The 16,556-nt window shown below is 55.3% G+C and overlaps 1 protein-coding gene across 1 annotated transcript; it reads left to right on the top strand.

The window, feature by feature from the left end:
- Positions 1-10,768: 10,768 nt before the first annotated feature.
- On the top strand, positions 10,769-15,623 carry CDKN1A (cyclin dependent kinase inhibitor 1A). The gene is made up of 3 exons (XM_030000639.2): positions 10,769-10,864; positions 13,220-13,630; positions 14,146-15,623. The coding sequence occupies exons 2-3, from the start codon at positions 13,228-13,230 to the stop codon at positions 14,208-14,210; spliced, it is 468 nt and encodes a 155-aa protein (XP_029856499.1). The 5' UTR covers positions 10,769-10,864; positions 13,220-13,227; the 3' UTR covers positions 14,211-15,623.
- Positions 15,624-16,556: the final 933 nt, after the last annotated feature.

Here is a 16,556-nt window from a genome sequence, read left to right as displayed (position 1 = left end):
AGTGGGGACAACGTGTGGTTCTGGTTCATCACAGCAGCTGGGGTGCAGTGTCATGATTTTTTTTTTTTTTTTTAACTAAGGTACTGTTTATGGTTGGACTTGGTGATCTTAAAGGTCTTTTCCAACCTAAATGATTCCATGATTCTCTCGACAGCCACTGGCCCAGTGTGCTGTGGTACAAGCACAACCAGCCTCATGTTCACTGCAAAGCAGGAAGGCTGCAGGTGGTGCAAAAGGCACAAACAGCCCTAAATGATCTTAAACTGGGAGCGTAAGCTTAAAAGGTACAGAAAAATGTGCCATCTTTTTTCTTACCCTGTTTGGCCTGATGAGGAATTTGGGAAGTGTCGGGCTCGCAGCCAAGACAGGGCTCTGAGGCTGGTGGTGAGGTGGCTGCTGCTGCGCACTGTCGCGGCTCCCCGGCAGAGGTCAGGGTGGCCTCGTCAGCCGGCTGGGGCTCCTGTCCGCCTGATTCCGCATCAGGTTTGGTCTCAAAATGTTGACAGACCAGCTCCTCTGGGGATGTTTGTGTTAGATGAAAGGCAGCCAAGGGCTGAGATGATATCATGTGCCACACACAGCTGTGTTCCCTTTTTTAATAAGTGCTTCTACCAGGGTTTGATTTGTGGGATTGCAGCTCTTGTTGCCTGGGAGCCAGCCTCTCTGCTGGCACGTCGGTTCCTCTTGTGGTTACGTGGAGGGGAGGGAACGGCGGGGGACAAGTAGCCTTCAGTAGTTTCAACTACCAAAGGGAAAGGAGGGAAAGAAACCCGAAATGCTAGAGACAGTGTACGCTGCGGGGAAGCAGGTTGTGGTTTTTATGCATGAGGGAGTCTGCGGAACTGGGAAGATTTTACCAGTTTCAGGTTTCTGACTTTGTATTTTACTCCTCAGCTGAATGAAGAAGTTGGCCCTGAGGCTGGCTCAGAACGGCTGCTTCACAGCAGATGACTGGTTTTATGTACTTGGGTGGGTTTTTGATGGGGAACAAAATTAGCAACTTCTAGAGAAAGATGGGAAATGTATAAACACTGACTGCAAACAGCCCTTCTCCCAGGGTATAATTACCAAGTGTTATTTTTAATGCAGCAATACCTTGAAGGATTTAAGGCTTCCAGGTTGCTTCTGTGAGAGGGAACCAGCCTGGGAGCACTCACTACCCACAGGTAGAGAGCATTATGGCTTGTCTTAAAAAGTCTACTCTGAAATTAAATTTGCAAGGAAGTGTTTGTGTTGACATTCTAAGGCCAGGGACATCCCTCCCCTCTCCCCAAAGATTCTTAAACCAGGGAGACCCACTAAGCAGTGTGTCCTGGCCAAAAGAGGACAGACAGACGCTATCCGGTGGCAGAACTAGGTGGCTCACACCCCATCCTCGGCGACAGCCCTGCTCTGAAGACTCTGGGTGATGGGAACTCTGCTGCTTTCTCCATTGTTTCAGGGCCCGGTTTCGGGGTCCTCACGCTAACGTGTTAAGCTGCGTTTCTAATTTGGGGAGAGGTTTAGCTGCCCCTGCTTTTGCCTGGCAGAAGCATCCTGAGGTTAAGACTATCAGAGTTCCTCAGACGCTCATCAGCGCAGTATCTAAGCACATCCCAGAAGCGCGCTAAACAACATAACTACCCTCTGTTTATGTGTGGTTTGTTCTTTTCTCACACTCTCCCTAGGGAGAGTATTGTGTGCAAATGGTTTTGCGAAGAAAGGGATTTTTTTTTTTCTTTTTATGTACATGCTGCTCTTTGTTTATGGCAGAGAAGATAATTTTAAGAATGTGCCTTGCACTTAGAAAATGGAGAGGTTAAATATGTTCTTTCTTCCAATGGGATATGTTCCACCGCCCTTCAGACAGGTTCAGCTAACCAGGGTCATGCTTGGGCAAGAAGTTGCAGTCTTGAAGAACACCGACAGTGGTTCTAGTTAAAAAAAACATGTATCACCTACCTTTGGGGAGCTGCTGCAGTTCACCTCCAAAATGATCATCTTTCTGGAGCTGGGCTATTCTGTACTCCAGTCACACCAAGAACTAAAATACATTCTTGCCAGAAGATCGCTTGTGTTTCATGCTCTTTGTCTTTCCATTTCTTTTTGTTTGAAGTCAAAGGAGACATGAGAGACGCTGCACCGTGCCCTTGGGTCTTCCTGCAGCAGCCGGCGTTGCCTGGAAGAGCAGGTTACGCCTCTTATCTCCGAACGTCTACGTGCTTCTGTGGGGACCTGTCAGCAGAATTCACCGCTGGAAGTGACGAGTGCCCTAGCAGTTCTGCAGCTTTTTTCTTTTGCTGTTAACATGACCTCTTTTCAGATTCCAGTTTTACTTTCTCTTACTCATCATCCCACCACGTCACAATGTCTCCTGACATAAAGATCCATGAAGCATCTGAACATTTGACGAACTTTCTCCCATTTCTGCTGGTTTTAATCACTGTCCTTATACCCACATTCAATCATAGCCCAGAAATACTGTCCCAAAACCTGAGCTACAATCACCATCATGAATCGTCCTACGCTGGTGCTGATGTAGCGCAGCATCGCTTTGCTAAAAAAGAAAAAAAGTGAAAAAACCAGAGCATCAACCCCTTTGGCAAACAGAAGGCCGAAGGGCAGAAGTGCAGTTCCAGTAGCTCCGGTTTGACCTTAGATCCCGCACAGCGAGGCGATAGCACAGCGCCTGAGACCTGCCATAAAGAGGCGGGTCTCAGCTTCCCTGTAGCTGAAATGCAGCTAGCTCCAATGTCACACCTCAACCTGCCAAAAATGGGCAAAATAAAGACAGTTTTTGCTTGGCGACTATTAAAGTCACTTAGTAAAGCAGTTGCTGAAGCTGAAGCAGCATCACAGCCTGTCAGCCCATGCAAGAAGTGTTCTGGCTTCCTAGAAATACTGTCACTGTCTCGGTTTTCTGTTTCATTTCTGAAGTTTTGCTGAGGCTCTTCTGGGTCACTGAGGCACTACCACTAGTTACATTCTGTTAGTGCCCTTCAAACAAATGCTGTTGTGGACTAAAATAAACACGAGATCCAGACAAATATAAAATAGGCTATGCAATAGGAACGCTATGTTCCCAAGTGATTCATTCATCTATTATTTAATAATTTAGTAGCTGACATAACTCTTAGTTGAACAAATCTTCACATCAATTCGAGTGGTGTTTCTGCTCGGTCCTACATGTAATTTTAGCTGTCAGATTTTCTGTGGGAGCAATTCCAATCGGAAAAGGGAAATGTACCTCCTTCCCAGCTAGATTGTGCCACCGATCACAGTGGTGTTACTCCACAACCTGCCTGTGGTACCCCAGGATTCATCCTGCTGCAGTCAGTCAGACTTTCCTGTCCTTGGGTACTTCGCTGGACAACACACGAACACGCTGACAGGTTGTGAGGTACCGATAGCACGTGCAAACACCGTGCCGCTGCCAAATGCCACCGGCAAAGCAGCCCGGCGACGTGCACCGTGGTGTGAGAGGCCCTTGGCAAGCTGCAGCCCTCCGTCGAGAGCCACGGTATCAGGGTGGAGCAGCGGTATCGGGGTGAGGCACCGTGTCACCCAGGGTGTCACTTTGGAAGATCACTACTGCCAGCTGTGAGAGAGAAGTATTATCTCCGCCGCATGCAGAGGCTGCTTTGTCCATGAATATTCAATTCAGCAATATTCAGCGGCATCTCTGCGAGGAAGCCCTGCTGCTCCGCCCAGCCTTTCCCCCCGCTGCTGCTGACGGAGGGCTTGCCGTTAGTCTTTGCTAGAAAATGTTTGAGGTTACTTGTTTCTAATACTGACATTTACCATTGCATTAAAACCTGGTCGGTCACCGCAGAACACCCGCCGGCTGGACTGGGTGCTGTGCTTCCTGCTGCTGGTAAATGGTGGATTGATCAGCTTTTCATGCAGTCCTATTATAAGCTTTTTGGGAGGAGGCTGCCCCAGCCAGAGAGATAGGCTTCAGGTGTGGTATGCTGCTGCTCCTGCAAATAGTAATTCTTGTAGCTGCCTGGTTGACACATCCTGCTTAGAAACTCATGGTTCAATGTTCACCAGATTTGGAGTCAGGAGTTCCCCCTGCACAGGGCGAGTTTGACAGGGACTGGTGGGGTATTTTTTGACCTATTGCAGAGTGTGGACATTTCGAGGTTTTCAAGTTTCTTGTTTCACAGCCTCCCTCTCCCTCTTCGTCTCCCTCTTTGTGGCATATTGCAGTTGGTCGTCTATAAGTCTTTTGGTCTTCTGCAAAGCCCAGGTTTGTTACAGGAGGACAAGAAGGGCTCTGGTGCAGCGTCACTGCTGGCAGGTGATGTATGGGATGTTTTTAACCTGTTTCCAGCCTCTGTTGCACTACTGACAGCAGCTCCAAGATTCAGCAAATTTCCTTTCCCTGCTGTAATGTGGATTCTCACAGGCGAGGCAGAGAAACCAGTGAGGGAGGCTCAAACCATAAGAAAAAGGTTTTATAGTGGTACCTGGAACTCCCCGACTCAGATTCCAGGTTTGGTGGAACTGAGCAGAGCTCCACCATGGCGCGCGGACCGCATCCGTCCCCATCGCCAGGTCTGGCACAGCTCTGTGCCAGCGCTCGGTGTCAAGGCCAGCAGAGGTTCAGCGCGGGGTGAAAGCTGCTCCTTCACCCCAGCTCCAGGAAATCCTGCTGTGCACGACTGACACGTAGAAAGGAAAGTGCAATCGACCCTTACCCCGGTGTCTAGGTGGCGGCGGTCATATCATCGACGATGGCTTTATTGGACGTTGTACACACACAGCTGTCCCCTCCCATTACCTCTGCTCCGCACGGGACCATGCACCAGCGTGAGTCACCGTGCAAGAGAGCCGTCCGTCCGTCTGTCCTTGGTGCCTGGTCTGGGTACTGCCCTCCTACAGTTGCTGTTTCAGGTGGCTCATGGTGCCAGAGCTGATCTGCCCCTGGCTCTGCCCCTTCCCTCTCCTCTGCCCCACACCCAGCCCCACTCCTCACCCCCCAGCACAAGGGAGAAGTGAATCACGACCCCGCACCCGCCCTCACCCGGGGTGGCAGGATTCCTGAAACGCGTGCCATGAGCAGGGAGGTCCCAGGAGACACTGACACACGCTGAGCCACCGCCCGGCAGTGCCGGCGGGCGCCGGGATGGGCGAGCAGGCCGGCACGCGTCTCCTGGAGCCGCGGGTTTGGGGTTTGGTGTCGCTGCCTCCCCGAGCGGGAGTGGAGGCACTTGCCTCGCAGACACCCCATCCTTGTGTCTGACTGTGGGGATTGCTTTTAAAGCTCACATCGTGAGCAAGCGTTAGTCAACAGCTCTCCGTAGTCACCTCCTTCTCACGCATGGCTATAAAGGGCTGGATCGTGCTCCCAATGGATTTCAAGCAACGCCACAGCTTGGGGAGCGACAAATCCCTCGTCAGCAGCGCTGTGCCACATGTCATCCATTGGGAAGAAGTTACGTCGGTCGACAGCTTCCCACAGGCCTGGCTGCACCAAGAGCTGCCGAGGGCTGGGGACACCGTATGCCGCATGGACGGGAGCAATTCTGTCCCACGCTCCGCTTGCTTATTCCCACCCACGCAGTGAATCCCGCTGTGGAAGGTCCCGGTGGGCCTGGAGCAGTCCCTCTCCTCCCCCTGCCCGCTGCCATCCCGACGGGAAGCTTCCCCTGCCCTCGCCGAGATGCCTGCGGGGAAGAGCTGGCTGCAAAAAAAAACCTGTGGACGTTTTGGATGGACCTTACTCCCCGCAAGGAGCTTTGCAAAAGGCTGGAGCCGTTCACCCCGATTCCCAGCGGGGCATCCGTGCCCCCTCCGCGGGTGCCAGCCGTCTGCACGGTCCTGCCTTGCTCTCGGGTCGTAGTGAATGAGGTAAAGCAGCAAGTAAATAAACAGGCAAACGAGCCCGAGGTTCGAAGCCAGGTACTCCCTGCTGCCCTCGCTGCGCTCTGAACAATGAGGTCCTTTGCTGCCAGCAAAAAAAAAAAAAACCCACAAAGCTTCCAAGCTGCTCATGGAAAGTCAGTGAAGCAATTACGTTAATGACTGTGAATGGGGCTAAAAACAATCTTGGATGAAAATGAGTGAGGGGCCGAATGAAGCAACTGATTCATAGCCCGGCTCCCGCATCCAGGAATATTTCCAGTAAGCAAAGGCCTTGTTTTAGGGACTGTCTCATCCCCCATTTGTGCTTGGTGGGACTCTATTTCCACTCTGCTGGGTCCGGTGTCTCATCAAAATGCCTTCATAAATGGAGCAAACAAGGGCTGTATATGGCAGGGAAACAGTCAATTAACACGATCTGAGTTCTTTTAGGGGCAGAGTTAATCAAGCATTCAGCGTTTTGTCATTCTTGTCTTTCTTTCCTGGGAAAATCCTATTAGTATAAAATCACTTAATTGGGCACTTCAAAGAGCTGATGGGAAAACAGTCTTCACTGGGATATAAACGCCATTCAGCCGAACACTGGGTTCATTTAGACTTTTGCTGGAGCGTGAGTGTTTCATTAAGAGCCTTCACGTTTCCCACTTAAAAGAAAAAAGCTTGTTAGTAGAGATAATAAAAAGAAAAAAAAAAAAATCTTGGAGATTTGAATCTTGCTGAAGAGGGTTTTTACTGCCGGAATAGGCGGGGCTTTGTTTCAGGGCTTTGTCCTCAGCAGAGCCTCTTACACCTAGAGTTAGTTGCCTGTCAATCTGCTTTCCTGAGCCGAGCGATTTCACACCTGCCTGGGGTGTTCTTGCAGGTAAAAGGTGTTTGAGGAGGGAAAGAGTCAGCCCTGGTCAGACCTTTGGGGTGTAGGATGATGCGTTTTTGCAGGACTGAACTCCAAAGCCCGTGTGCTCATCCCCGCTCTCCGTGCTGGGGTAGAGGTCCCGTCTTAATTCCCCCACTCTCAGTTTGTTTCCCTGGGCAGAAATTCAGGTTTTTGCAGAGCTTACGTTTATCCCACCTCAAAAAATAACATAGTGTGCCCTGATCTGTCATTGCCAACTCTATCCCAAAAGACCTGAAGGATGCTCATCTGCCCGACGCTTTTCTGTTTCTTCCCGCTACATTGGTTGATCTAACAGGAATATTACATTCCAGCCCCCCCCCCCCAAACCACTTTATGTACACCTTTGACCACCAAATCTCCAAACCTTCCTCGCTGCTGGGGAGGGCTGGGTGAGGCACCACACGGATCGCTTCGTTTCTGTGGTCGGCGCTGGCAGGCTTCTGTCTGGGAAAACGTTTCCAGGTCAATCACATGCTTATATATTAATGACATTTTGTAGTCAGCCTTTATAAAATCCTTACATGTAGGTGTTCATGTGCATTTAAAACAGTTGTTATGAGCATGGGTTGGATCTCAGCGTTTGATTCCCATCAAACAGGCTGAGATCCTTCCTTGGTGCAATGTTGGGTTCTTCCCTTTGGGGTCAGGATTACCTTACGTGGTTCCACAAAGCCACGTTTCCCCATTCTTCTCCATCTTACCCGAGGCTGGGGCGTTCAAACCCTGATTTCTTCACCTGACAAACCATTCCCCCGCTCCATGCCGAAGCTCCCACCCACATCCCCTTGGCTTTTAGGGGTGCTGCTCCCCAAGTCCCCAGAGAGGATGAAACTTGGTGTCAGAGGCGATGTGCCCGGGCACATTCCCTTGACGAAACCCCGGCCGTGCCGGCGCTGAGGATGGGCTGAGTCACGTACCAACTCTGCCCACCGTGAATAATGTATTTGCATCCGTGTCTGCAGTGGCTCCCCCTCCCCTCGGCGTCTGCGGGACCCACCTGGGGAGATCCCCCCGGGAAGGAAATGCTCCCAAGGGTCCCCGGCCAAGGCAGCGAGCGTCACTTGGTATTTAGGTGCCCCTGGTGCTGGGAAGAAGGTTACTTTGAAGGCTATGAAATATGCATGCATTTAACATGCTCCTTTTGCTTCCAGGCATCAGGATGGGTTTTTCAAGCAAATTACAAGGACGGATTCTCCCAGGATCACACCCCTCCCAGGTGGGGGTTTGGGACACCCCTCGGGAAGGGCGAGCCTGGGACAGGAGAGCTGACAGCTCCCACTCAGTGGCTATAAATGGTGAGAAGGAAACACGCCGATCTTGGTCCCCAGCCCCGCGCCTCTGACCTCCTCCTACTACGTCTTGTTGGGGCTGAACATCATGAGTCACCTTTGGGATTTTTTTTTTTTAAAGTTCCTGTACCGCCTTCTGTATTAATCACACTTTTTTTTCCCCCTTTTTTTCTAGCAATGCCACTGCAGACTTGACCATGGACTCTCTGACCCAGACCCTGACGCCATTCTTCTCCCCACTTCCCATTTCCAGTAACCCACTTTGCTGAGGTCTCCTCTGATGCCGGTGCTGCCGTGCAGCCGGAGGTCCCCAGCTCCTGACGTGGGCGCATGAGGAAGGGGAGCGAGAGCGGAGTTCGCAACAGCCAGAAATCTGCCCCCCCCATCATACTGGGGTGCAGGGAGGAGACCCCACCCCACCAAAAAAATCACAGACTTAATTACAGAGTTATTTTCCTAAGGCAAAATCTATGTCCAATTTATTTTCTGGCTGGTTCTGCCCTGGAACGTATTCCCTGTGTAACTGGGAATATTCGCATCAGCCAGGCTGATCGGTTATCTCGCGTCACTTTGTTTTTTTTAATCCCTCGCTCTTGCATCAGCGTTTGCTGTGGGTTGCACAAGCGAGACCACTCCTTCCTCTGCCACTTTGGGCGCTAATTTAAAAAGTGTCCGGTTTTGATGGTCCCATTCCCTTTTGTGTATTCAGGGGGGCTTTTATGAAAAAAAAAAAAAAAAAAAAAAGAGCTGGTTTAAGCAGTAAGCATCCTCTCGGTAAATGCTGCTTCATCTGAGAGCCCTGGCTGGCAGCTGGAGGCTGCACTGGCCGGGGGAGGACGCCCACAGCGCTGCGGCTGGAACGGTGTTGGGCTTCTCTTCAGTGCCGATCGCATCTTCTTCGCATTCAGAAGGAGCGAACCAACAAACTGCAGGTGGAGCAGAGCTGGCGGTTGGCGAGGAAACAATCCGCTACTGCACAGCGACACATCCAACCCTCCGCAGTGCGGCTCTAAAAGCTGCTCTTTGCAACCAGGAGCAAAAATCATTCCCACATGGAAACATTAGCGACAGCTTCCCTGCGAGGAAAGGCTGTTCCAGCTCACCCCCTCCTCTCCCTGCGTATTTATGAACGGAAAGACGGGCGGAATTCGGGAGCATCCCCAGCTTTGCCGGGATGGGTTTTCTGCAGCGCGTAGTATTAATTTAGGATGCTTTCACATTCCCCATCCTCCTTTCACCTTTCCTCCCATCCAACCGCGCCAGCTTGGAGGCAGCCGAGGGGGCGAGCAGCCGCCGATGACCCAAAAGTCATGGCCCAGCGCCGCGGAGGGGGGACCGGCAATGGCAGCAGCTGCTGCAGCGCGTGGCAGCCTTCAGCCAAACATGCCCAAACATATTCTCCAGCTGCTTGGGCCGGTGGGAAGCTGCTGGTCCAGCCAGGAAATGCACGGGTGTTTTGCACGCCGAAGGTCTTGCTCAGCACCCCAGCACCCGCCGGCTCCAGGGGCCTTCGGGGGTGCCTGCCACTCCCAAGAGACCCCTTTAACTTGGTCTTTGTCCCTTGGAAGTGTGCTTTCACCTTCTCGTGCCCCGCAGGAATACACCGCGTTTGCACCCTTGCTGCCCGAATCGTGATGCCCGAGGCGCCTGGGTAGCTTATGCCACGCTGGGAGGGTGCTGCAGAATACGGCCCCCCCGTCTCCGTAAGCTGACTCTGAGGGCATCAGCTCTCGCACCGCGGGGCAGAGTCAGACCCGCTGACCCCGCTCTGTCTGCAGCACAGGGGACGGGTGCCCTCCGGCCTTGCAGTTTAACCCCAGTGGAAGCTGCCCTGGGATCAGACCTTTCCTGCCTGTGGACTTGGATGCATTTTCCAGATAAGCCACAAATCCCTCGGAATCCTCCCCACAGGTTCCTGCAGAACATGCACAGACTTGTTCTTTCCTCCTCATCCCTGCCCAGGAGCCTGCAGGACTCAAGACCAGCAGATCCTTCCCAAAATGCTGCAGCCGGGTGCCGGGGGGGTTCAGCTGACAGAGCAGAACCGGGCCCCCAGGAGAAAATCCGTCAGGAGAGGCCAGGGTGGCCTACGAGGGGGTCGGGCAGTGCCTGGGGACCAGGGGAGCATCATCCCGGCGTGGCTCTGAGGTGGGCACCCCAAGGGCAGAGAGAGTCGCCCCTTCCTTAATCCGTTATCCCCCTTTCCCACTGAAATCCTCTGCACTAGTGACCCGCTCAGCAGGAAAGCCTGGGTGGGATGTGGAGCGCCCCCCCACCCCGCCAGCCAGCTGAAGCGCTGCTCTCTAAGGATCCCGTGTCTCCCGATGGAGAGGGGGCACCCCTGTGTCCCCTGATGGGGGGGATCCCTGCACCCCTAGGAAGGGGGTCCCTGTGTCCCCTGATGGGGATGTCCCTCCATCCCCTAACTGGGGGGGGGGGGGTGTCCCTGCATCCCCCTAGGAAGGGGGTCCCTGTATCCCCTAACAGTGGGGCCCCTACACCCCCCCTAGCAAGGGGGTCCCTGCATCCCCTGATGGGGACGTCCCTCCATCCCCTAACGGGGGGGGGGGGGTCCCTGCACCCCCCTAGCAAGGGGGTCCCCACAGCCGGTGACCGGGTGCACTCCCGGGAACGGGGACCGGGATGCGGAGCGGGGGGGGGGGGGAGCCGTGCCAGGACCGAGTCAGCTCCCCGGGGGGGCCGGGCCGGTCCCGGGGCGGGGCGGGGGCGGGAGGGAAATCCCGGGCGACGCGGTGAGCAGCGGCGAGGCCCCGCCCCGCTCCGGTATAAAGCGCGGCGAGACGCAACGGGCACCGGGAGACGCGACGCCACGGTGAGTGCGGCGGGGGCGGCCGGTGGGTCTGGCCCTGCCCTGCCCGCGGGGGGTGTCACCGGATTTTGGCTGGGGGGGGAAGGGGGGGAGGACGGACGACACACGGTGCCGGTGCCCGGCTCGGGGAGGGGGAGCGGGGAAAGCGCGGGACCGAGCGGCGGCTCCGCCCCGGTGGTCGCGTCCCCAGCGCGGGGGAAGGAGCGGGGCCGGTCCCGGTGGCTGGGCCCGGGGCGGGGCGGGGGGGGGGGGGGGGGAAGGGAAGCCCCCCGGAGCCGCCGCCCCCCGTTTCGGGGCCGGGCGCGGAGCCCCGGTCCGGGCTGCGCTCGCCCCCCGGCGGCGGCGGGGCGCGGTGCGGGGCGCGGCCGCGGAGCATCCCTGCGTGTCCGCCGTCCCGCGGGGCTGGGCGGGGGAGGCCGCTCGGGGGGTGGGATCCGGACACCTTTCCCCGAGGGCTCCGGAATAACCCCCTCCCCGCGGGCTCATCGGTGTCATGAGCGGGGCGTTCTCTGCGCCTTCCCCCCGGGGAGGCACCCGGCGCGGGGTGACATCGGTTGTCGGCTCCATTCGCCCCCGGGTGTGGGTGCTGCCCGGCCCCTCCTGCTCCATAAGCCTTCCTCCGACTGGTGTAACTGGTCCCGGGCGTCGCAGGTGCCTGTGGGGCTGGCGAGGGTGCGTGTGCGTTGTGTGTGTCCCTGGGAGTGCCTTCAGCTCCCGGCCCGGCTGGGTGAGGTTTTAACGCAACCGTGCACCTGCATCACCTCTTTGCTCAAGACTTGGGGTTCTCCAGCTGGGTTGCGGGAAGCCTTGAAGCTTTGGAGAGGCTGCTAAAAGCAACGCCAGCCCCATGGGAGGGGACGGTGACCTGGCCCTGGTCCTTCCCTATTTGGTGGCTCTGGCAATCTGCAGTCATGAGTCGGGGCGAAGCTGTTATCTCGAGGTGTGGGGGCTCTGGGCTGGTACCTGGGCCGTGGGGGTGCCCTGAGGATGGGGAGATCGGTGCCTGACACGGGCAGGGAGGGCTGGAGGGTGTCCGGTCAGGGTGTCGAAACACGTCCCCTGCCTGCTACCTGCCAGGGCTTGCCTGGACATGCTGGGACTTGCCTCGCAATGAGGTCACCCTGTTTACGTACTCCGACTGCCAGGAGATAGGAAGCTGGATTTCTATTTTTATTTGAGGATGGTCAGTCTGTGTTGGGAGCGGGGCCGGGTTGGGGCAGGGCAGAGCTTTGAGGTGACCCCGGGGACGGAGCAGGGTCTCCCCAGCCCCCGGGCTGGAGGCTCTCCAGCTACCCACTGGCATGCTGTGCTGGTGGCATGCCTGGTAATGTGGTGCAGGTGACCTGGAGGGGCTGGGGGTGCTGAATTTGGGCAGAAAGCTTCCCTGTGGGAGGCTGAACACCCCATCCCTGGGGATGTTTGGAGGTGCAAGCCTGGGGGTCTGTTGTGGTCCCGGCTTTGGGGGCCCTAGATTGGGTGGGCAATGAGAAAGCCGTCTTGCACACATGGATTTTATTTCTGTGAATCTTTTTTTAAAGCAGATTTAATGAGCACGGCTATCCAAGCAGGGTCAAGCCTTAGCTCCAAAAGCTGTCGAATCCCAGAGCGTTGTTTGCTTTGCTCTGATAATGAGGTTGCTCATAACTGTGGGCGGTGCGAGGGATCCATTAGCCCCATGCATGTGTAAGGGGGAGGACTGCTTGGAAGGAAAGGCTTTGCCATTTACTGTGAAGGTCAAGGCTTTTGGCACCGATTTGAAAAAAAACAAACAAACAGGGTCTTGTCTCTGGTTACCCAACAGCTTCTTGCAGATAACGGGGGTGGTTAAGTGGTCAAGCTTGTGGCGTATTCTTACGGTTGCTTAAAAGGCTTTCTTGCCACTGGGCCTGGGTTCTTGAGATGAAGAAACTGGCCAGAAAAACATCCTGTTGCTTCACTTGCCCATGTGCCAACTTGTCTTGTGCCTGTGTGGAAGTGGGAACGCAGCAGGGTTGTGGATGGAACCGGTGGCAGCATCGAGGTCCCGGATGCTTTGCCCCGGCAGGGCTTTACCTGCTGGAGGAGAAATGGGGAACATCAACATTTGCACCTTCCCCATCCTTCTGCATCACAGCAGGCTGTGTTTGACCTCAGTCAGGCTCAAGCCTCTGCCCAAGACACCACTAAAATACCAAATGTCTGAGTCCAGGATGAATGCTGGCAGATGGAGGTCCCCTCCAGGCTGCCTCATTGCAGAGCCCAACCCAGCTTGTCCCACCTTGGCTACCATGTGCTTTGCTCTGGTAGCAAATGTGCTGGCCCTTGGGCTTGCTCGTGGCTTGCCCAACATCCCAGTAACTTGTTCTGCTTTCCTCCCAGGTGCCACGATGCCCCTGTCTCAGAGCAGGGCCGCGCAGATGCCATGCAGCAGCAAGGTGTGCAGGAACCTCTTTGGCCCTGTGGACCACCAGCAGCTCCAGAATGACTTTGAGGACGTGTTGAGGCAACAACTGGAAGAAGCTCAGCAGCGCTGGAACTTCAACTTTGAGACGGAGACTCCCTTGGAAGGACACTTCAAGTGGGAGAGGGTCTTCCTGGCTGAGCAGCCACGCCAGGAGGTCGACAGCCTGGTCAAGGCCACCAGCAGTGAGAGCAGGAGTTCCTTGGTCCACAAGGTCCCCCCCAAGGACCATCTTGGCAGGATTTGCTCGGAGGGGTCTCAGCAGAACTCGGAGGTTTACAGAGCTGGTTCCCCGCAGAGCTTGAAACGTGGGCAGACCACCATCAAGGGTGAGTGCTGGAGGCTTGGTGGTGGCATTGGTGGTGTCATGGCTCTTCTGGTAGGGACAGATGGAGGGGACTCGGATGCAAGAGCCCTACCTGGCTCCTGGGGAGGGGACCACCCTCCATGCATCTCTCTCCTGGGGGACCAGAGCCCATCTTCCAAGGGGAGAAGGCTGCAAACTGGGTGCCTTTTGGTTGCTGGGGGTTAGGCAGGGGGCTTACATTGGGCATGTGGGTTTTATAGCTGAAGATGCCCCAGAATAGTTCATCACCTTCCGTTCCCATGGCCTGAGCCTGTCCTCTAGGATCAGGGCCTGGAGTGGAAATGCAGGTGAGACCAAACAGAATTGATGGTGGGGATCTACAGGCTCTTCTCTCCAGGAACTTTGGGTGGGTGGCTCTAAGATGGAGCCCACCTGGGATGGGTTTTGGGGTGCTTCCCCGGGGACACCTCCCTCTTCCTGCCCCACTGCTCCCAACAGGCTGGAGGCACTTTCCAACCCTCTCTTTCTGCCCTCCAGACTTCTACAGCTCCAAGCGGAGGATTGTCCCTGACAAGCCGAAGCCTGACAAGCCCAAGCTGTGACATGGTGGCGTTCGGCTCCTCTGCCATCGGGGACAGCTGCTGATGCTGATGTGCCCTGGGGGTGTCCATGGCTCTTTTCCCCCACCCTGTACTGTGTAAGCTGTCTGTATGAAGCAATGTAGAGTCTGTAGTTTCCTATTTATGAGTAGCTCTGGGGTCCTGAGGGACCTTTACTGTGTGCAATGTATAGGAGTAGCCCACGTTGAGGCTTATAGCCCCACGGAGGGGATGGAGGGGGACTGAAGTGGGCCTGGTGGGACTAAGGCATTGCCCTGCCTGCAGAGAAGAAAGAATGTGTCCTCTGCCCTGTGGTGGTGGGGTCAAGCATCACCCTTGCACCATCCTGCTGTGGTCCTTCCCCTGCCTGATGGCTGGCTGTGGAGGACACTTGTGTCCCAGCCACCTGGTGGCACCAGATATCCCTAAGAAAGGGTCACTGATACGGATTGTGGAGCCCTGGGACAGCCTGGCCTTGAGGACACACCGGTTGCTGGCACATGGTGGTGGCCCTCTTCCCAGCAGGATGGACCCAGTGGTGTCAAGCCCTTGTCCATGCGTGGAAGCAGAGTGACACGGGGGCTGCTCCTTCCCATGGCTGCTTGGGAGAGGAGACGCTGTTTCCCAGCCAGCCCTTCCTTGGGGTGACTCACCGGTGCTGTCACCCATCAGAGATGGGTTGCAGATGGTGACAAACCCATTGGAGGTCCCCAGTGCTGAGCTCATTGTGGGACCAATGCTGCCTGGGAGGCTTTGGGGTCCCCTGGACTCTGCTGACCTAAAACCCCACTTTTTTACCTTGTTGGCTTGTTGAGTGGTGCTGTTTGCCCCCATGTTCCTGCCTCCTTCAACACTGACACCAGGCTGGGGAGCTGCCTGCTCTGGCTCTGTTGAACTGCTCTAGGGAAGGAATCCTGCTCACCAGCAAGGATGACATTGAAAGATGAAATCGTAGCGCTTTTTTTTTTTTTCCTGGACTTTTTCCCCTTTGGGGCTGGGGGAAGATAGGACCCTCACTTGGCTCTGCAGAGCAAGGGGCTTTAGTCACCTCTGGGACCAAAGGATGTCCCAGAGCAAAGGCTGCTTGGTCCCAGCTCTGAAGGATGAGTCTCTGCTCTTGAGGGACTCAATGCTGTCAGGTCTCAGCACTTTCATGGGGTTCATCTCCTGCTCTGCTGGATTTGGACTCTGGAAACCGGTGCAAGATGGTCCCAGGCAGAAAAGGGATGGGGTCAACCTCCCGCCTTGCACCATGATGCACTTTGCTGTCAGTGAAGCTGGCAAGCTCCCAGCACTAAATGTTTATTTATAAAAAAAAAAAATGCTATTAAGTCTATGTGGGGGGAAGAGGAAGGGGAAATACCTGATTGTCTATAAATGTTAACTCTGAATAAACACTTGTCTTGTGTAAGGGAACTGGTGTCTCTGGGTTAATGGAAATAATTGTGCTGGGAGCAGGGCCTGGCTGTGGGGAGGAGGATGCTCTGGAGGCTTGGGGGTCACTCTGGGGGTGCAGCCCTCAGTTGGGGGCTACCTCTGGGCTGGCTGGGAGCAGAGGCAGCTGCAGCACGAACCTGGCTGCGCTTTCAGCTGAGCTGGCTGGGGAAGGGGCTGTGCAGCCCTGGGTGACTCCTCTGCAGCATGAGCTGTCAAAGCAGCGGGATGGGGAGCTGTGCAAGGGCTGAGAGGGGCAAAACCTCACCACAACCCCTGTGCTTAACTCTGCTCTCTTGGGACAGCCGTCTGCTGTGGACGGGGGTGCAGGATTGGTGCTGCCACTGTGTCCCCAGCAGAAGCCACTGCCATCTGTGTGGGATCTCACTGTGGGCGTCTGCTGCCCACATCATTCCCCCTTCCCACTGTGACCCTGGTCTTCTACTAACCCCCAGCACACTATGTTCTGTGGCAAGTGGCTATTGGCCATGGGCAAGCTGGTCATGTCTTCCCTTCTCCTTTAAAGGGGTCCTGGGTGCCCAGGCCAGTAAGGGTGACCCATGCTGTGGGGATGGGGATGTATAAGAGCTCATGGTGGCACTGCTGATGAAAACATGCTGCAGCAAGTCCCAGGTGTGGGACTGGGACTGGACCTGCTGGATGCCAGGGCAGAGATCCCCTGGGAGCCAGGGATGCCTGGCTGCTTCCTCTGAGGACTGAGCAAGACTTGTCTGTGGACTGTGAGCTGAAGTTATGGTTAATGTGATAAATGACCTGATTTGCAGAGGATCCAGGTGAAAATAAAGTTTTGATGGTAACAACAACCTTGTGGTGGTGTTCAGCTGAGGATCCCTAAAGCTTCTGCCTGTCCCCATAGTGTTGGGTGACACCTGTGCATGCTGATGCCCCTTGAAG

This window comes from Aquila chrysaetos, chromosome 24, assembly GCF_900496995.4.
Source record: "Aquila chrysaetos chrysaetos chromosome 24, bAquChr1.4, whole genome shotgun sequence".
Lineage (NCBI taxonomy): Eukaryota > Metazoa > Chordata > Aves > Accipitriformes > Accipitridae > Aquila > Aquila chrysaetos.
This window is presented reverse-complemented; position numbering and strand designations above follow the sequence as displayed.

Coding starts and splice junctions, on each gene's coding strand:
- CDKN1A (XM_030000639.2), top strand. CDS start 13,228: ATGCCCCTGTCTCAGAGCAGGGCCGCGCAGATGCCATGCAGCAGCAAG. Junction 13,631..14,145: donor TGGGCAGACCACCATCAAGG/GTGAGTGCTGGA, acceptor TCTGCCCTCCAG/ACTTCTACAGCTCCAAGCGG.